We start from the raw sequence: 22,517 nt of genomic DNA, 5'->3' as shown, positions 1-22,517 counted from the left end.
ACTTCATGATTCTTACAGATCATGCAATTTTATACAACTTTCCAATTTACTTCCATTAACAAAATGTGCACAGTCTTTTTTTATTTACAGTTTTTGAGTCATCAGCTCCCACTGAGCATGTGCAAGAATTTACAGAATATACATATATGCATTTGTGATTGGCTGTCACATGATAGAGGGGGAGTGGAAATAGACATAACTGCAATTTATTTTAAAAAATATACTACTAATTTGTAGTTCAGACTAAGTGCTATTGCATTGTCTTCTTATTATGCAAATCTACTGTATTGACTGGCCCTTTAATATTGTTTTAAAGATGATCTAATAATAAACGCAAACCATACTGAAGTATGCAACATGACAGAGTGACTGTACCTGCTTGTTAGGCCTACCCTTCAGTATCTAGGTCATAATGTGCAGTGACAAGACTACCACCACAGTGATCAGCTCTGGGATAATAGAAAATTCTGTAAAATAATCACGTTGTGAGCTTTGCTGTCATTAAAGGAATATTCTAATCAAAATTAAACTTTCATGATACAGATAGAGCATGCAATTTTAATCAACTTTCTAATTTACTCCTATTATCGATTTTTCTTCGTTCTCTTGGTATCTTTGAATGTAAGCTTAGGAGCCGGCCCATTTTTGGTTCAGCATCTGGGTAGGGCTTGCTGATTGGTGGCTACATTTAGACACGAATCTGAAAGCGCTAGCCAGATGCTGAACCAAAAATTGCCTGGCTCCAATGCTTACATTCCTACTTTTTCAAATAAAGATAGCAAGAGAACAAAGAAAAATTGATAATAGGAGTTAATTAGAAAGTTTTAATTTGGACTAGAATATGTCTTTAAAATGTTGTGGTCAGCATTTGGGCGTGGGCAATATAATTTTGAAAGGTGGCAGCCCACTGGATGCCAGGGAAGGTACTATAAACCTCACTAGCATTTAAAAGGTTTAAATCTAGCCCTTATCAGCAACATTAACATGATGGCATTCTGCTGCCATTTGAGCTGTCAAATGACGTTCATCTTAAAGGTACATGAAACCCAAAATGTATTTCTATGATCTTCATTATCTTGGTACCTTTGTTGAAGGAGAAGCAATGCACTACAGCGAGCCAGCTGAACACATTGGGTGAGCCAATAACAAGAGATATATAGTGGCAGCCACCAATCAGCAACTGGCTCCCAGTAGCACATTGCTGCTTCTGAGTGTTACAGAAGCATTAGTTATTTTGTTGTGAAGAGCTTATTTCCCAGCAGCAATGCCTGAACCAGCAAGCCAGCGCCTAAGAAGGGCTCCAAGAAAACCGTAACAAGTATCATTTCATAAAGAGTTAACTCTTTTTTTTTTCAGCTTTTAGAAACTATTGTCTAATCACCTCTGGAGCCAGACTGCTGATTGATAAGATGAACTTGTAAACTTGTTATCTTAAGTACTGTAATCCTATTGTGGCCTGTCAAAGGACAGTGCTCTCTATCTAAATGTGTGATGGGGGATTTTGTGCTTCCCCCCCTCTCCCCCTGGGAGTGCCCTGTGTGCATGTAACCTTAATAAAAAGCAGGCTGGGCATCCCAGTCCTGAGTTCTTGTTTGACCCTCAATCGCAGCGTTGACTCGTTTTTGTGGGCAGAAGGGTATCCTAGCTGTACTGCAGCTAAGGGAGATTATTCTATATTTGCGAGACTCATATAGAATACTATGGAAAGCAGCTTCTCCCCTCTTTAGCAATAGGGATCCAGGCTACTAAGCGGTCCATCTCTCAGCGAGACTAAGGGTAACCGTAACATTTGGCGGCAGCGGCGGGATTTTCCTGGATTTCCTAGGAGAGGTACAGAACGGATGGAGAGCGCTTACGAAAAATTGAAGCGTACAACCCTAAAAGATTTACTTGAAAGCAGAGGGGGGTACGCCAGCAACCGGCCGAGGAGAGAGCTGATCGCAGAATTGACCGAACTGGATCAGAGCTTCACAATGGCGGAAACACCGACCACGATTAGTGACGAAAAAACCAGGATTGTTCGGGAAAGGCTCTCATTATACGGGCCAAACCCCTCCATGGAATTGGTACAGCAGTTGATGGCGGAGGCGGACGAGGATATACGAGAGACTCGAGCCCACAAACTCAACCTAGCGAACGCACACCGCAATGCTGAAGCCCCGCAGGTAATCATCCCTGTCGAAAATGCTGGGAGGCCCAAGATACCCTATGCGGCATTTCGACCCTTCCTAGAGAGCGAGACAGGGATTGATGAATATTTGGCGGACTTCGAAAGGCAATGTGCCCTGCACCAGATTCCCAACAGAGAGTGGCCCACGATATTGTCTGGGAAACTATCCGGGCGAGCCCTGGAAGCCTTTCGTACTCTGGGTGCTGAGGAAGTGACACAGTATGAGCTAGTTAAGGAGACACTGTTGCGACGGTACGCTGTAACTCCGGACACGTATCGCCGACAGTTTCGGGGCACGGAAAAGAAGCCTAACGATACCCATATGGAATGGGCGCACCGAATGCGGAGAGCGGCAAATCACTGGCTGAGCGGAAGTAAAGCGGTGACTGGGGAGGAAATTTTACAATTGTTTCTCTTAGAACATTTTTATAATGGCATGGAACAGCAAGGGAAGGAATGGCTGCGAGACAGGCGGCCTTCTACCTTAGAAGAAGCAGCCAAATTGGCCGATGAACATTATGACTCCCGTCTTCACGAACCCATGAACTACCGAGCTCCAGCACGGGTCGAACCCAGAGAGGTTTACCGTGCACCCCCTCGTGCTGAATTCCGAGCCCCGGTGCCCACAGGGCCCGTCCGACACTCAGGACCACCCAATAACAGCTCTGAGCGTCCCAGACCGACTTGCCACCGATGCAAGCAACCAGGGCATTTCATGGCTAGCTGCCCCCTTAATACGCACCAGACACCCAGGAATTACAATTACCCCTCTGGGTCCTATCGTCCGGCCCGGGCCCTCTGTGTTAACCAAGAGGCCCTTATGGAGGGATATGTGGGGCCGCTTCACGAGGCAGACCCTGTATATGCTGCCTCAGATAACCGCCAGCACCATCGGCAGAGGGTATGGCTCGAGGGGCGATCTACCGAGGGATTGCGAGACACAGGGGCTACTATCACGCTGGTACAGAGTCATTTGGTGCCAGAGCACAAGCGATCCGGACAGACTGTGGCCGTTAGAGTGGCGGGGGGGGATGTGTACAAAATTCCAACAGCTAAAGTGCATCTTGATTGGGGAGCGGGAAAGGGGGCTGTGAACGTGGGCCTAATGGATAATTTACCTGCCGAAGTACTACTGGGCAACGATTTGGGCCCCATGACTTCTGCCTATGCTCCAGTATGCAACAACGAGGCGGACCCAGTGACTACACGGGCCCAAGCCCGGACGGAGCGAGAGTTCTCACCAGTGCGGGAGACACAGGTAAGACCTACCCCGACCTTGCCTGACAGGTTAGGCCCCATACCCTGGGACACCCCAGATGCTTTCGAGGCAGAGTCTAAGACTGACCCGACCTTACAAAAGTACCGGGAACGAGCAGAGACCGGAGGGGGCGGGGCAGATAACGAAACATTCTTATGGGAAAAAGGGAAACTATACCGCTGGACAGAGAAAAGGGGACATCGTAGGCGACAGCTGGTAGTGCCCCACAAATACCGTCAAGAAATCCTCAAAATAGGCCACGACATCCCCTTAGCAGGCCACCTAGCCGTTACCCGTACCCTACACCGCATTACTCACACGTTCTTTTGGCCAGGGGTGCACGCTGACGTTAGAACTTACTGTAACACCTGCGATGTGTGTCAACGAGTAGGAAGGCGAGGCGATCACCCTAAAGCCCAGCTAGTAAATATGCCCATTGTAGAGGAACCCTTCAGCCGGTTGCTATTGACCTAGTGGGACCACTGGCTACCCCTAGTCCCTCCGGTAAGCGATACATTCTTACCGTAGTGGACTACGCTACCAGGTACCCAGAGGCTGTCGCCCTATCCAACATACAAGCGGATACGGTAGCGAATGCACTAGTACAGGTGTTCTCCCGGGTAGGATTTCCAAAAGAAATCCTATCCGACCGAGGCACCCAATTTACGGCTGAATTGACCCAACAACTCTGGCAGGTTTGCAAAATTAAGTCCCTCCTGAGCTCCCCATACCACCCCCAGACGAACGGGCTGTGTGAGAGGTTCAATGGGACCCTCAAGCAAATGCTCAAGACGTTCACTCAGGAATACCGAGACTGGGAACGCTTCCTGCCGCACCTCCTATTTGCTTATCGGGAGGTGCCCCAGGAAACGACAGGGTTCTCTCCCTTCGAGTTGCTCTACGGAAGAAAGGTACGGGGACCCCTAAACCTGATCCGGGAGCACTGGGAGGGAGAGATGGAGGCTGACGGTGTCCCAATTGTGCCATACGTGCTGGAACTCAGGGACCGAATGGAGCAATTAGCCAAATCCGTGCGGGCTAATCTCCAGTTGGCCCAGAGAAGACAGAAAGTATGGTACGATCGGGGGGCCCGAAAGAGAATCTTCACCATAGGACAAAAGGTGTTAGTACTTAAGCCGGTGAAGACAGACAAATTGCAGGCGTCCTGGCAGGGTCCCTACCAGATCGTAGAGAAAAGGGGAGACACCACTTATGTGATAGCTAGCTGCCACGACAACAATCTTAGAAAGACATTCCATGTAAACATGCTCAAGGAATATTTTGAGCGACCAGAGAACGTGACGGCCGTATGTTGTTCCCCTCAGGAAGACCCCGACAGTTTACCCATTCCAGACCTATTAGAAAAGAGCCTCCCCACAGGTATAGTGGCGCAGGTTCAGATAGGGGACCGACTTAGCCCCACTGAAAGGGAGCAGCTCAACCAACTCCTCCAGTCCAAACACCTCACCTTCTCCCCGAAGCCAGGGTACACTACTTTAACCACCCACCAGGTAGATACTCCGGGACAAGCTCCCTTGCGCCAGGCTCCGTACCGAATCCCCGAAGCAGTTAGGACAGGAATGAAGAAGGAGATCGATGAGATGCTCCAGCTCAGGGTAATTGAGCCCTCCGATAGTCCCTGGGCCTCCCCAGTTGTCTTGGTGCCCAAGAAAGATGGGACCACCCGGTTCTGCATAGACTATCGGAGGCTCAATGAAAAGACCGTGACGGACGCTTACCCTATGCCCAGGGTAGACGAGCTACTCGATCGTATAGCCAGGGGAAATTACCTGACCACTATTGACCTCTGCAAAGGTTACTGGCAGATTCCCCTGGCCCCGGAGGCTATCCCCAAGTCGGCATTCGTCACTCCATTCGGCTTATATCAGTTTAGGGTAATGCCGTTTGGGATGAAGAATGCCCCAGCTACATTCCAGCGCTTGGTGGATAGGCTCCTGGATGGCTTCCAGAGTTTTGCTTGCGCCTACCTGGACGACATAGCGATCCACAGTGAGTCCTGGGAGGACCACTTAGCTCATGTGGGAATGGTTCTGGATCAGATCCGGGCTGCTGGCCTGACTCTGAAGCCAGAAAAATGCCACTTTGGGATGGCCGAGGTACAGTACCTGGGTCACCGGGTGGGGTGTGGAAAGCAGCGACCAGAGCCGGCCAAAATAGAAGCTGTCGCCAATTGGCCCACCCCCATCACTAAGACTCAGGTCCTAGCCTTCCTGGGCACGGCAGGGTACTATAGACGGTTCGTACCAGACTACAGCACACTTGCCAAACCCCTGACTGACTTGACCAAGAAGAACTTACCTCGACAGGTCCTGTGGTCTCCCCACTGTGAAACGGCTTTCCAGGCTCTCAAAAATGCTCTAATTAACGCTCCTGTCTTGGCGGCCCCAGCCCTTAACAAACGTTTTATCGTCCATACAGATGCTTCCATGTTCGGGCTGGGAGCCGTCCTCAGCCAAGTAGGCGAAGATGGAGGGGAGCATCCAGTTGCCTACATCAGCCGGAAGCTCCTGCCCCGCGAAGTCAGCTATGCAGCGGTCGAAAAGGAGTGTTTGGCTTTGGTGTGGGCATTAAAGAAATTGACTCCCTATTTATATGGTCAGGAGTTCACTCTGGTCACCGACCATAACCCGTTGGTGTGGCTGAACCGGGTCTCTGGAGATAACGGCAGGCTATTACGTTGGAGCTTATCGTTGCAACCCTTCAATTTCACCATTACTTACAGACCTGGGAAACAGAATGGCAACGCCGACGGGTTGTCCAGACAAACCGACCTCAGCCCTGCATAACCAGCGGTCTGGACAGCCTTAGTCTGCCCCGAAAAGGGGTCAGACCGTGTCTGCCAGAGTGTTCCACAGAAAGGGAGCACTGTTACAGAAGCATTAGTTATTTTGTTGTGAAGAGCTTATTTCCCAGCAGCAATGCCTGAACCAGCAAGCCAGCGCCTAAGAAGGGCTCCAAGAAAACCGTAACAAGTATCATTTCATAAAGAGTTAACTCTTTTTTTTTCAGCTTTTAGAAACTATTGTCTAATCACCTCTGGAGCCAGACTGCTAATTGATAAGATGAACTTGTAAACTTGTTATCTTAAGTACTGTAATCCTATTGTGGCCTGTCAAAGGACAGTGCTCTCTATCTAAATGTGTGATGGGGGATTTTGTGCTTCCCCCCCTCTCCCCCTGGGAGTGCCCTGTGTGCATGTAACCTTAATAAAAAGCAGGCTGGGCATCCCAGTCCTGAGTTCTTGTTTGACCCTCAATCGCAGCGTTGACTCGTTTTTGTGGGCAGAAGGGTATCCTAGCTGTACTGCAGCTAAGGGAGATTATTCTATATTTGCGAGACTCATATAGAATACTATGGAAAGCAGCTTCTCCCCTCTTTAGCAATAGGGATCCAGGCTACTAAGCGGTCCATCTCTCAGCGAGACTAAGGGTAACCGTAACACTGAGCCTTATAATTTCAACAACAAACACGAACAGAGATATAAATACTTGCTAAGTATGTGATAATACTAGCAAAAATAATCATTCTAATGAAATAATGGAGACTAAATCTTTCCAATACAGATGTCACAATGTAGCAATCAATATTGCCAAGAGAATAATAAAAATAATATGTATTATCTACCCACCTAATCTAAAGGTAGGTAGTTAAGTTAGTGTCCAAAAATGTTTCCCATCTGTAAAAACTCAAGATGTCCTTGTACTAAGCGCTGCTGTATATTCAAGCAGATGTACTCTCTCTGACTGCCGTTGGGAAGATCAGTACATTTTAGGTTCAAGGTAGTTTTAATGAAAAAGCTAATATTTCACCACATTAAGGGCCAGATTACAAGTGGAGCTCTAATTTATGGTCCCACTCGAGCATTAATTGTTCTAGAAGTAAGCTTTTTGCGTTCGTCGGGTCGCGCTCATATTATGAGGTGAAAGTAAACTGTTTTCACTCTAGCTCTAAACCCAACAAGTGCAAAAATCAGAACTTACAATATTGTGTTGCCAATGCCATTCACGTATTCCCCCATAGAAGTCAATAGAGAGAAAAAAAAAACACTCTCTCGCAAACCTGATCTCATGGGCGCTAATCCGTCATGAAAATATGAATATTTCACATTCCAATTTTCTTCACATAGCAGTAAATGTTTTATTTGTTCATAAATTCATATTTCTTCATATATCTGAGGATGTTATTTTGGTACAATATATATCTATACATATTGCTAGATAAATATATATAATTATGTATAGATGTATGTGTATATACATACTGTATATACACTCACCGGCCACTTTATTAGGTACACCTTGCTAGTACCGGATTGTACCCCCCTTTTGCCTTTAGAACTGCCTTAATTCTTCATGGCATAGATTCAACAAGGTGTTGTAAACATTCCTTAGAGATTTTGGTCCATATTGACATGATAGCATCACACAGTGGCTGCAGATTTGTTGTCTGCACATCCATGATGTGAATCAACCGTTCCACCACATCCCAAAGGTGCTCTATTGGATTGAGATCTGGTGACTGTGGAGGCCTTTGGAGCACAGTGAACTTATTGTCATGTTCAAGAAACCAGTTTCAGATGATTTGAGATTTGTGACAAGGTGCATTATCCTGCTGAAAGTAGCAAATAGAAGATGGGTACACTGTAGTCATAAAGCGATGGACATGGTCAGCAACAATACTTAGGTAGGCCGTGGCATTTAAACAATGCTCATTTGGTACTAAGGGGCCCAAAATGTGCCAAGAAAATTTCCCCCACACCATTATACCACCACCAGCCTGAACCGTTGATACAAGACAGGATGGATCCATGCTTTCATGTTGTTTACACCAAATTCTGACCCTACCATTTGAATGTCACAGCTGAAATCAAGACTCATCAGACCAGGTAACGTTTTTCCAGTCATCTATTGTCCAATTTTGGTGAGCCTGTGCAAATTGTAGCCTCAGCTTCCTGTTCTTAGCTAACAGGAGTGGCACCCAGTGTGGTCTTCTGCTGCTGTAGCCCATCTGCTTCATGTGTTGTGCGTTCAGAGATGGTATTCTGCATACCTTGGTTGTAACGAGTGGTTATTTGAGTTACTGTTGCCTTTCTATCATCTCAAACCAGTCCGCCAATTCTCCTCTAACATCAACAAGGCATTGTCGTTCACACAACTGCCGCTCACTGGATATTTTCTCTTTTTCGGACCATTCTCTATAAACCCTAGAGATGGTTGTGCGTGAAAATCCCAGTAGAGCAGCAGTTTTTTAAATACTCAGACCAGCCTGTCTGGCACCAACAACCATGCCACATTCAAAGTCATTAAAGGGACACTGTACCCAAATTTTTTCTTTTGTAATTCAGAAAGAGCATGCAATTTTAAGCAACTTTCTAATTTACTCCTATTATCAATTTCTCTTGTTAGGTGTATCCAGTCCACGGATCATCCATTACTTGTGGGATATTCTCCTTCCCAACAGGAAGTTGCGAGAGGATCACCCACAGCAGAGCTGCTATATAGCTCCTCCCCTAACTGCCATATCCAGTCATTCTCTTGCAAGCTCTCAACATAGCTGGAGGTAGTAAGAGGAAAGTGGTAAAATATAGTTAGTTTTTTCTTCAATCAAAAGTTTATTGTTTTTAAATGGTACCGGAGTTGTGCTATTTTATCTCAGGCAGCATTTAGAAGAAGAATCTGCCTGCTTTTTTCTATGATCTTAGCAGAAGTAACTAAGATCCACTGCTATTCTCACATATGTCTGAGGAGTGAGGTAACTTCAGAGGGAGAATGGCGTGCAGGGTATCCTGCAATAAGGTATGTGCAGTTAAGTTTTTCTAGGGATGGAATTTGCTAGAAAATGCTGCTGATACCGGATTAATGTAAGTTAAAACCTAAATACAGTGATTTAATAGCGACTAGTATCAGGCTTGCTATCAGAGGTATATACTCTGATTAATGTGCAATATAAAACGTTTGCTGGCATGTTTAATCGTTTTTATATATGCTTTGGTGATAAAACTTATTGGGGCCTAGTTTTTTCCACATGGCTGGCTTTATTTTTGCCTAGAAACAGTTTCCTGAGGCTTTCCACTGTTATAGTATAAAAGTTACAGTTGGTGCAGTTAAAATTACAAACTGTGACATTCAGCTTCCCTCAGCAGTCCCCTGCATGCTATAGGACATCTTTGAAGGGCTCAAAAGGCTTCAAAAGTAGGAGCTGTGGCAGTTGTTATGACTGTTTCAAAAAACATATTTTTCGTTTTGTTAATCTGTTTTTTGTATTAAGGGGTTAATCATCCATTTGCAAGTGGGTGCAATGCTCTGCTAACTTGTTACATACACTGTAAAAATTTTGTTAGTTTAACTGCCTTTTTTCACTGTTATTTCAAATTTTGGCAAAATTTGTTTCTCTTAAAGGCACAGTAACGTTTTTTTTTATATTGCTTGTTAACTTGATTTAAAGTGTTTTACAAGCTTGCTAGTCTCATTGCTAGTCTGTATAAACATGTCTGACATAGAGGAAACTCCTTGTTCATTATATTTAAAAGCCATGGTGGAACCCCATAGGAGAATGTGTACTAAATGTATTGATTTCACTTTAAACAATAAAGATCAGCTGTTATCTTTAAAAGAATTATCACCAGAGGATTCTGATGAGTGGGAAGTTATGCCGACTAACTCTCCCCACGTGTCGGACCCTTTGACTCCCGCTCAAGGGACTCATGCTAAAATGGCGCCAAGTACATCAAAGACGCCCATAGCGATTACTTTGCAGGACATGGCGGCAATCATGGATAATACCCTGTCAGCGGTATTAGCCAGACTGCCTGAATTCAGAGGAAAGCGCAATAGCTCTGGGGTTAGACGTAATACAGAGCGCGCAGATGTTTTAAGGCCCATGTCTGATACTGCGTCACAATATGCAGAAGCTGAGGAAGAGCTTCAGTCTGTGGGTGACGTCTCTGACTCGGGGAAACCTGATTCAGATATGTCTACTTTTAAATTTAAGCTTGAGAACCTCCAGGTGTTGCTTGGAGATGTTTTAGCTGCTCTGAATGACTGTGACACAATTGCAGTGCCAGAGAAATTGTGTAGACTGGATAAATACTATGCGGTGCCGGTGTGTACTGACGTTTTTCCAATACCTAAAAGGTTTACAGAAATTATTACTAAGGAGTGGGACAGACCCGGTGTGCCGTTTTCCCCCCCTCCTATTTTTAGAAAAATGTTTCCAATAGACGCCACCACATGGGACTTATGGCAGACGGTCCCTAAGGTGGAGGGAGCAGTTTCTACTTTAGCAAAGCGTACCGCTATCCCTGTCGAGGACAGTTGTGCTTTTTCAGATCCAATGGATAAAAAATTAGGTTACCTTAAGAAAATGTTTATTCAACAAGGTTTTATCCTGCAGCCCCTTGCATGCATTGCTCCTGTCACTGCTGCTGCGACGTTCTGGTTTGAGTCTCTGGAAGAGGCCTTTCAGACAGCTACTCCATTGACTGAAATACTTGACATGCTTAGAACACTTAAGCTAGCTAATTCTTTTGTTTCTGATGCCATTGTTCATTTGACTAAACTAACAGCTAAGAATTCTGGATTCGCCATCCAGGCGCGTAGGGCGCTATGGCTTAAATCTTGGTCAGCTGACGTGACTTCAAAGTCTAAATTACTTAACATTCCCTTCAAGGGGCAGACCCTATTCGGGCCTGGTTTGAAGGAAATTATTGCTGACATTACTGGAGGTAAGGGTCATACCCTTCCTCAGGACAGGGCCAAATCAAGGGCCAAACAATCTAATTTTCGTGCCTTTCGAAACTTCAAGGCAGGTGCAGCATCAACTTCCTCTGCTACAAAACAAGAGGGAACTTTTGCGCAATCCAAGCCGGCCTGGAAATCTAACCAGGCCTGGAGCAAAGGCAAGCAGGCCAGAAAGCTTGCTGCTGCCTCTAAGACAGCATGAAGGAACGGCCCCCTATCCGGCAACGGATCTAGTAGGGGGCAGACTTTCTCTCTTCGCCCAGGCGTGGGCAAGAGATGTTCAGGATCCCTGGGCGTTGGAGATCATATCTCAGCGATATCTTCTGGACTTCAAAGCTTCCCCCCCACAAGGGAGATTTCACCTTTCGAGATTATCTGTAAACCAGATAAAGAAAGAGGCATTCTTACGCTGTGTGCAAGACCTCCTAATAATGGGAGTGATCCATCCAGTTCCACAGATGGAACAAGGACAGGGATTTTATTCAAATCTGTTTGTGGTTCCCAAAAAAGAGGGAACCTTCAGACCAATTTTGGATCTAAAGATCTTAAACAAATTCCTCAGAGTTCAATCGTTCAAAATGGAAACTATTCGGACAATCCTACCTATGATCCAGGAGGGTCAGTACATGACCACAGTGGATTTGAAGGATGCTTACCTTCACATACCGATTCACAAAGATCATCATCGGTTCCTAAGGTTTGCCTTTCTAGACAGGCATTACCAGTTTGTGGCTCTTCCCTTCGGGTTAGCTACAGCCCCAAGAATTTTTACAAAGGTTCTGGGGTCTCTTCTGGCGGTCCTAAGACCACGGGGCATAGCTTCCAAATTGCCAAACTTCAAACTTCCAAATTGCCAAATCTCATACGGACATAGTGTTGGCATTTCTGAGGTCGCATGGGTGGAAAGTGAACGAGGGAAAGAGTTCTCTATCACCCCTCACAAGGGTTTCCTTCCTAGGAACTCTGATAGATTCTGTAGAAATGAAAATTTACCTGACGGAGTCCAGGTTATCAAAGCTTCTAAATTCCTGCCGTGTTCTTCACTACATTCCGCGCCCTTCGGTGGCTCAGTGCATGGAAGTGATCGGCTTAATGGTAGCGGCGATGGACATAGTGCCATTTGCGCGCCTACATCTCAGACCGCTGCAATTATGCATGCTCAGTCAGTGGAATGGGGATTACACAGATTTGTCCCCTCTGCTAAATCTGGATCAAGAGACCAGAGATTCTCTTCTCTGGTGGCTATCTCGGGTCCATCTGTCCAAAGGTATGACCTTTCGCAGGCCAGATTGGACAATTGTAACAACAGATGCCAGCCTTCTAGGTTGGGGTGCAGTCTTGAATTCCCTGAAGGCTCAGGGATCGTGGACTCAGGAGGAGAAACTCCTCCCAATAAATATTCTGGAGTTAAGAGCAATATTCAATGCTCTTCTAGCTTGGCCTCAGTTAGCAACCCTGAGGTTCATCAGATTTCAGTCGGACAACATCACGACTGTGGCTTACATCAACCATCAAGGGGGGACCAGGAGCTCCCTAGCGATGTTAGAAGTCTCCAAGATAATTCGCTGGGCAGAGACTCACTCTTGCCATCTATCAGCGATCCATATCCCAGGTGTAGAGAACTGGGAGGCGGATTTTCTAAGTTGTCAGACTTTTCATCCGGGGGAGTGGGAACTCCATCCGGAGGTGTTTGCTCAATTGGTTCATCGTTGGGGCACACCAGAATTGGATCTCATGGTGTCTCGCCAGAATGCCAAGCTTCCTTGTTACGGATCCAGGTCCAGGGACCCAGAAGCGACGCTGATAGATGCTCTAACAGCACTGTGGTTCTTCAACCTGGCTTATGTGTTTCCACCGTTTCCTCTGCTCCCTCGACTGATTGCTAAAATCAAACAGGAGAGAGCATCGGTGATCTTGATCGCGCCTGCGTGGCCACGCAGGACCTGGTATGCAGACCTGGTGGACATGTCATCCTTTCCACCTTGGCCTCTGCCTCTGAGACAAGACCTTCTACTACAAGGTACTTTCAATCATCCAAATCTAATTTCTCTGAGACTGACTGCCTGGAGATTGAACGCTTGATTTTATCAAGGCGTGGCTTCTCCGAGTCAGTCATTGATACCTTAATACAGGCACGAAAGCCTGTAACCAGGAAAATCTACCATAAGATATAGCGCAAATATCTTCATTGGTGTGAATCCAAGAATTACTCATGGAGTAAGGTTATGATTCCTATGATATTGTCCTTTCTCCAAGAGGGTTTGGATAAAGGATTATCAACTAGTTCTTTAAAGGGACAGATTTCTGCTCTGTCTATCCTTTTGCACAAGCGTCTGGCAGAGGTTCCAGACGTCCAGGCATTTTGTCAGGCTTTGGTTAGAATTAAGCCTGTGTTTAAACCTGTTGCTCCTCCATGGAGCTTAAACTTGGTTCTTAAGGTTCTTCAAGGAGTTCCGTTTGAACCCCTTCATTCCATTGATATCAAACTTTTATCTTGGAAAGTTCTGTTTTTGATGGCTATTTCCTCGGCTCGTAGAGTCTCTGAGTTATCAGCTTTACAATGTGATTCTCCTTATCTGATTTTCCATACAGATAAAGTAGTTCTGCGTACAAAACCTGGGTTTTTACCTAAGGTAGTTTCCAACAAGAATATCAAGAGATTGTTGTTCTAATCTTTCCTCAAAGAAGGAACGTCTTTTACATATTTTGGACGTAGTCTGTGCTTTAAAGTTTTACTTACAAGCGACTAAAGATTTTCGTCAAACATCTTCCTTGTTTGTTGTTTACTCTGGACAGAGGAGAGGTCAAAAGGCTTCGGCAACCTCTCTTTCTTTTTGGCTTCGGAGCATAATACGCTTAGCCTATGAGACTGCTGGACAGCAGCCCCCTGAAAGGATTACAGCTCATTCTACTAGAGCTGTGGCTTCCACCTGGGCCTTTAAAAATGAGGATTCTGTTGAACAGATTTGCAAAGCGGCGACTTGGTCTTCGCTTCATACCTTTTCAAAATTTTACAAATTTGATACTTTTGCTTCTTCGGAGGCTATTTTTGGGAGAAAGGTTCTACAGGCAGTGGTCCCTTCCGTTTAAGTACCTGCCTTGTCCCTCCCTTCATCCGTGTACTTTAGCTTTGGTATTGGTATCCCACAAGTAATGGATGATCCGTGGACTGGATACACCTAACACGAGAAAACATAATTTATGCTTACCTGATAAATTTATTTCTCTTGTGGTGTATCCAGTCCACGGCCCGCCCTGTCCTTTTAAGGCAGGTCTAAATTTTAAACTACAGTCACCACTGCACCCTATGGTTTCTCCTTTCTCGGCTAGTTTCGGTCGAATGACTGGATATGGCAGTTAGGGGAGGAGCTATATAGCAGCTCTGCTGTGGGTGATCCTCTTGCAACTTCCTGTTGGGAAGGAGAATATCCCACAAGTAATGGATGATCCGTGGACTGGATACACCACAAGAGAAATAAATTTATCAGGTAAGCATAAATTATGTTTTTTCTTTGTTCTCTTGCTATCATTATTTGAAAAAGAAGGCATCTAAACTTTTTTTTTGGTTTCAGTACTCTGGACAGCACTTTTTTATTGGTGGATGAAAGAAAATTTGATAATAGGAGTAAATTAGAAAGTTGCTTAAAATGTCATGCTCAATCTGAATCACGAAAGAAAAATTTGGGGTACAGTGTCCCTTTAAATCCCCTTTCTTCCCCATTCTGATGCTCGGTTTGAACTTCAGCAAGTTGTCTTCACCACGTCTAGATGCCTAAATGCATTGAGTTGCTGTCATGTGATTGGCTGATTAGCAATCTGTGTTACCAAGCAATTGAACAGGTGTACCTAATAAAGTTGCCGGTGAGTGTATGTATGTATGTATGTATATATATATATATATATATATATATATATATATATATATATATATATATATTTATATATATTTAAAAATACTTAGAACATATTCTTCTATGTGCAGAACATTTCAATGTGAAATATTTACAGTAAGTACATCGTTAAATTCTATATTAAATATGAATATTGCATAAATATGCTTTTACATGTTTTTATCTACTTAACGGCAAAGGGCTCCAATGCACTTAGATACAATTATATGCAAAAGTTTAGGCACCCCTGACAATTTCCATGATTTTCATTTATAAATAACTGGGTGTTTGGATCAACAATTTAATTTTGATCTATCAAATAACTGAAGGACACATTAATATTTCAGTAGTCAAATAAGGTTTATTGGATTAACAGAAAATGTGCAATATGCATCAAAACGAAATTAGACAGGTGCATAAATTGGGCACCCTTGTCATTTTGTTGATTTGAATACCTGTGACTACCTAGCACTGATACATTGAGAAACACAATTGGTTTTGTGAGCCCATTAAGCCTTGAGCTTCATAGACAGGTGCATCCCATCATGAGAAAAGGTATATAAGGTGGCCAATTGCAAGTTGTTGTTCTCTTTGAGTCTCCTCTGAAGAGTGGCAACATGGCGGCCTCAAAACAACTCTCAAATGACCTGAAAACAAAGATTGTTCAACATTATGGTTTAGGGGAAGGCCACAAAAAGCTATTGCAGAGATTTAAGCTGTCAGTGTCCACTGTGAGGAACATAGTGAGGAAATGGAAGACCGCAGGCACAGTTCTTGTTAAGGCCAGAAGTGGCAGGCCAAGTAAAATATCGGAAAGGCAAAGGATGGTGAGAACGGTCAAAAACAGCCCACAGACCACCTCCAAAGACCTACAATATCATCTTGCTGCAGATGGTGTCACTGTTTATCGCTCAACAATTCAGCGCACTTTGCACAAGGAGAAGCTGTATGGCAGAGTGATGCGGAAGAGCCTTTTCTGCACACACGCCATAAACGGAGTCGCTTGAGGTATGCAAACACACATTTGGACAAGCCAGCTTCATTTTGGAAGAAGGTGCTGTTGACTGATGAAACAAAGATTGAGTTATTTGGTCATAACAAGGGGCGTTATACATGGCGGCAAAAGGACACACTGTTCCAAGACAAACACTTGCTACCCACAGTAAAATTTGGTGGATGTTCCATCAGGCTGTGGGGCTGTGTGGCCAGTGCCGGTACTGAGAATCTTGTTATAGTTGAGGGTTGCATGGATTCCACTCAATATCAGCAGATACTTGAGAATAATGTTGAGTAATCAGTCACAAAGTTGAAGTTACGCCGGGTCTGGATATTTCAACAAGACAACGACTCAAAACACTGCTCAAAATCTACTCTGGGATTTATGCAGAGGAACAAGTACAATGTTCTGGAATGGCCATCCCAGTTCCCAGACCTAAATATCATTGAAAATCTGTGGGGTGATTTGAAGCGGGTTGTCCATGCTCGGCAATCATCAAACCTAACTGAACTGGAGCTGTTTTGCAAGGAGGAATGGTCCAAAATTCCTTCATCCAAAATCCAGACGCCCATTACAGGCTATAGGAAGCATCTAGAGGCTGTTATTTCTGCTAAAGGAGGCTCTACTAAATATTGATGCAATATTTCTGTTGGGGTGCCCAACTTTATGCACCCGTCTAATTTCGTTTTGATGCATATTGCACATTATCTGTTAATCCAATAAACCTCATTTCACTACTGAAATATTACTGTGTCCTTTAGTTATTTGATAGATCAAAATGAAATTGCTGATCCAAACGCCCAATTATTTATAAATGAAAATCATGGAAATTGTCAGGGGTGCCTAAACTTTTGCATACAACTGTATATGTCTATATATGTGTACATATGTAATTTATGTGTGTATATATGTCTATAAATACATATATACACATACAAATGCATATGTATACTTTATACATACGTATACATCTCTAGACACGTATATGTATGTCTATTAAAGCCCTTTGCCTACCTTTTTTATTCTGAGACCTCATATCTTTGAGTCCTTATAACTTTTGTGTGCAATATTTTTTTTAAATAATTTTTATTAGGTATGAGTTTAACTGTACTTTTGTACTGTATATTCGATGTGCTTTCTGACACTTTTTTTGTTTCGAAAAACAGTTAAACTAGTAATATGAGACGTTAGACCGATGAGTGCAAACCCCCGCAATAAACCCCTTAACGCTCGCACACAAACGTTTTTGCTCCACTCATAATCCGACCCTTAATTTATTCATCTGCGTATTATTCTCAGACTAATTTTTGCTTTAAAAACTAGACTATACCCAGCATTTATTTAGTTTAACAGTGCAATTGATAAAGTGTGGTGTTCTTTTTTTTTTTTTTTTGCTCAGCCTTACACAAACAGTAACATTCAGTTGGCTATTACAAGTTAGCTAAAATGTTTACCCAAAGTATTTTAATGCACCCTATACTTATTTAGTTCATCTATACTTTGAACGGTTGTGTCAGTTAATAAGTATTGCACTAGTGCAATCTGTAGGGGTCCTGGGTGAGTGTGTGTATGTGTCTACATTTTGTGTTCAATATTATGTGTAAAATTCTCATTCAAAGTGTATAGCAGAAAACTAAATGAAAAACTCAACTACATATTTTTTGTGCTATATTAGCTTTGTGCTCAAGTGTTACCCTCATGAATTTTAGTGCAGACCTTGATAGAAATCTTTTATCTAAGGGAAATTACATACCAGTAGCACACACTAAACTGCCTCGAACACAATATATGTTAACCAGTTTGCACTACAGTAATGTGAATGCTCCATAATGCTGTGTGATTTTGGCCTTGGTGTTTAATGTCCCTTTAAATTATGGGTTTTCCAATACTGATAATTTGGAAGCGCACACTCCAGACTTCAGAAGGCTAGCCCTGCTACATATATATCCCTTATTTTCCTAAACAGGGGGATTAAATAAGATACTGCAAAACAATGCAATTTCTGTCAAGTCTGGATTGGCATTTCCAAGAAAAGGCAAATAGTGGTGTGGAGTTTGCCCATTAATACAGGCTATTTTATGTCCCTTTAAGGTCCCTTTAAAGCATTACTTCCATGCCCTTTTATATTCTGTATCTTTAAGGCTCATTGTGAACATAGTATTTGTGTAAAATATTGTTAATCATCTGATTGGGCTACAACTTTATGATTTTGACTATTTCTTAAACAGGCAGCAGTGGCTGGGAAAGAGTGGCACTACATAGCAACACAAGCACCTTTGCCACAAACATTTCATGACTTTTGGCAGATGGTATGGGAGCAGGGAGTGAATGTGATTTCTATGGTTACTGGTGATGAGGTAGGTACCTTTACTTTGGATACCCACTATTTATTGTCTGCACTTTTTATGTAATTGTAACATTTTAGTGTAAAGTGGGTTCGGGCTTTGTTTAGGTTAGGGGCTCTTGTGTGGTGGGGGTTAGAGGTGGGGCAGTTTACTTTAGGGGGTTTATGTGATGGAGTAGAAGGGGTTAATAGTGGGGGTAGTTGCAAAGTGGGTTATAAGATGGGGTAGAAGCAGTCAGAGGGGGTTTATGAGATGAAGATAGTCGGAGGCAGGAGTTAATTGCAGAGGGGAGGTTTTGCCACAGAGATATTTTATGGGGGTAGTAGCAGCTAGGGGTTAATAGCGCAGGAATGTTTATGCAGTGGTTGTAGTGGTGACGTAGGAGCTTAGTGTCTCTGGTTATAGTTAACAAAATGTTTGTTTTATTATTTTTTGGTGTCTTTTCAATAAATTGTGCCTACAAGCTTGTAGAAATGTAGGGCTACGTAAAAAGTATTATCTTGCCCCTGAGTCTTAGGCTGGACAAGCCTGTTCTAAGCCAGTTGCTTTTGCTAAATAATTATTCATGTATCTACTACCATTTTTTTTACATTTTATTTTACATAAGTCTCTGCACAGGTAAAAGTCAAAATTAAACTATCATCAGCTAGAGAATACAATTTTAAGAGCCTATATCATTTACTTCTGTTATCAAATGTACTTTGTTTTCTTGGTATCCTTTGTTGAAAAGCATACCTAGGTAGGCTGAGGAGCAGGGGATTGATTATTGGGGGCTAGTATGCACATATGCATCTTGCCATTGGCTAACCAAATGTGTTCACCTTGGAGCAAAGAAGAAATGCACAGATACTGATAAAAAATCCAGTATAAAACCTTTTAAAAACTTACTTAGAAGCTCCCAATTTAGCACTGTTGATGAGGTTAGTCTGGGACACCCACTGAAAGGGGCTGGGTAAACAAGAAGAGCAGACCCCCCCCCCCTTCCCCCTCTCTGCATATAAAAAGACAGATAACATAAACAGGAGTCTGTAAACGTGTGTATACATCTGACACTGTGGGGCTTGGTTAAGAGTCTGAAAGTCAGCAAAACCATACATTTTTCAAAAACACTCCCAGATGGGCTATATAAATTGATCATCTACAAAACGTTTCTGCAAAGAAAAATCTTGTGTATAATATCCGTTTAAAGGACCAGTCAATACAGTAGATTTGCATAATCAACAAATGCATGATAAGAAGACAATGCAATAGCACTTAGTCTGAACTTCAAATGAGTAGTAGATTTTTGTTAAATAAATTGCAAAGTTATGTCTATTTCCACTCCCCCTGTATCATGTGACAGCCATCAGCCAATCACAAATGCATATACGTATATGCTGTGAATTCTTGCACATGCTCAGTAGGAGTTGGTGACTCAAAAAGTGTAAATATAAAAAGACTGTGCACATTTTGTTAATTGAAGTAAATTGGAAAGTTGTTTAAAATTGCTGCTCTATCTGAATCATGAAGTTTTTAATTTTGACTTGAGTGTCCCTTTAAGCACATAACTATATGAAAACAGCAGTGCGATAATAAAATCCTCTAACACAATAGAGCATTTTCTTTTTGCATTTTTATGTCCCTTTTTAAATGTGTGACACGGTGTCCTGTGTTTATTCTTCTCACCGTCTCCCATTGTGACGATAGATTTCCATAGTTAAGTCATATTTGCCAAACAAAACAGAGGCAATTCCATTAAATTCCTAAAACTGTTATCTTGCTTTCTTGGTGGAATTGTCTCACAATACTGAAGCATCTGCAGCCAACTTCACATTCCAGTATTCTTATCAGGTGAAACAGCACCAGAAGCTGTTCTTCTGCTAGCACCGAGATTTCTTATAATTATGTCTCATGTTTTGCCAAATGAAACAGCAATTTGTTTCCGCTGTAATCTGGGATTGATCTTTTCTGTTTTTGAAAGTAGAATACAATATTGGTCACCTGTGACCTGCTCAGGTCTGTGATGGGCGTAGTAACCAGAGATATTTCCTAAAACAAGTTGATTTGTTCTGTGCATTTTCATTTGTATCTGATACGTAATGCACTGCCAGTGTTTGAGTACTTTGCAGTTTTCTTTATTTTATCGAACTCAAATTAATAAGGATATCTTCTTTTTCTTCAGTTATTTTTATGACATGTTCGATCTGAGTGTAGATTTTTAGCTACATTTTATGAAATTTAAAAAGGCCCTTGGCAAACTGTATGCAGCTCTCAGGGTTTTCTCTTGCTTGCCCTTATATTCTTCTATGAAACAAAAAATGAAACCTTTCCCAAAAAGCACACAGCTAAATCACATTACAGTTGTCAGTCTGTGTCACTGTCTATAATGATCTTGTGGTGGTTCCTTTTGGAGTTGTGGAAGGGGAGGAGGGAGGCTAAAGGGCGGCCCACCATGGAGTAGGGAGTGAGGGGCAGGACCCTACACTAAGGAAATATGATTTGGCAGCAGAGAGGGAAGGGTGGGTCCCTAAACTACAAAAAAGAGCTATACAGGAAGAGGCAGGTGGGTTCCTACACTATAGAAGAAAAAAAAAAACTACATACTGGCGGACTAGTGACCAGTTGGGGGGCTGTTTAAGAGGGAATGGGTGGTGGGAGGTGTCAGGGGGGTAATCCCTACAGTACAGCAAATATTACCTTTAACAGCTAACTGATTAACCCCTTCACTGCTGGGAGTTTTAGAAGTGAGGTGAGCAGCTGCAGTTTAGCAGCCTTCTAATTACCAAAGACCATTGGCAAAGCCATGCATGTCTGCCATGTCTGAATAAAAGCGATCCAAGAGAAGCTTTTACAACCATTTGTCTTAAAGGGACAGTCTAGTCAAAATGAAACTTTCATGATTTATATAGGGCATGCAATTTTAAACAACTTTCCAATTTACTTTTATTATCAAATGTTCTTTGTTCTCTTGGTATTCTTTGTTGAAAGCTAAATCTAGGTAGGCTTATATGCTAATTTCTAAGCCCTTAAAGGCTGCTTCTTATCGCAGGGCATTTTGACAGTTGTGCACAGCTCGAGGGCATTAGTTCATGTGTGCCATATAGATAACATTGTGCTTACGCATGTGGAGTTAGCTAGGAGTCAGCACTAATTGCAAGTCTGTCAAAAGAACTAAAATAAGGGGGTAGTCTGCGGAATCTGTTGGCGCTCTACAAATAACCGATAATAATAAAAGAAGTTTAGATACAAGGTAATCACAGAGGTAAAAAGTATATTAATATAAAAGTGTTGGTTATGCAAAACTGGGGAATGGGTAATAAAGGGATTTATCTATCATTATAAAAAAAAAAAAATCTGGAGTAGACTGTCCCTTTAAGACTGCAGAAGCTGTGTGTAAATAATTTCAGTGAGAACACACACGTTTTTGAAAAAGTTAACTTTTTATCTGATCACATTTGGCAGTCAAATGGTGGCATGAAATACCCAGTAGCAAAGGGGGTTAAGAGGAGATAACAAGAAAATGTGTCATTAACACCTGCTAAATTGTTTGTTCTTATAACGACTTGCTAAGCTTTTAACTGGATTGTGATCTAGACTTCAGTGTGTATTTTTCATTCTCATTTTACAAACACACATTGAGGGCCTATACATTTTTCCTTTGGGTCCAATAGAAGATTTAAATAGAGAGCACCCTCTTGTGGTCTCTGGTTATATTTGCAAATATGCTGCATATTACTAATATAGAAGACTGGAACAAACAAACACACTGTTATGCAGATCTACATAAACACACATCTACATAAAAACACACACACACATGCACAACTATATAAAAAAAACACACATGCACATCTATATAAAAACACACACACACACATCTACATAAAAACACACATGCACATCTATATAAAAAACACACACACACATGCACATCTATATAAAAAACACACACACACATGCACATCTATAAAAAACACACACACACATGCACATCTATATAAAACACACACACACATGCACATCTATATAAAAAACACACACACATGCACATCTACATAAAAACACACATGCACATCTATATAAAAACACACACATGCACATCTACATAAACACACATA

General features: G+C 42.7%; 1 protein-coding gene across 2 annotated transcripts in view; it reads left to right on the top strand.

Moving 5' to 3' along the window:
• The window catches only part of PTPN14 (protein tyrosine phosphatase non-receptor type 14), a 304,902-nt gene that overhangs the window by 268,986 nt on the left and 13,399 nt on the right, over nucleotides 1–22,517 (top strand). For both annotated transcript variants that reach the window (XM_053712491.1, XM_053712492.1), the window contains one exon: nucleotides 18,304–18,432. In XM_053712491.1, the coding sequence (XP_053568466.1) occupies nucleotides 18,304–18,432 (129 nt within the window). The remainder of the gene's footprint in view (nucleotides 1–18,303; nucleotides 18,433–22,517) is intronic.

This window comes from Bombina bombina, chromosome 4, assembly GCF_027579735.1.
Source record: "Bombina bombina isolate aBomBom1 chromosome 4, aBomBom1.pri, whole genome shotgun sequence".
NCBI lineage: Eukaryota > Metazoa > Chordata > Amphibia > Anura > Bombinatoridae > Bombina > Bombina bombina.
This window is presented reverse-complemented; position numbering and strand designations above follow the sequence as displayed.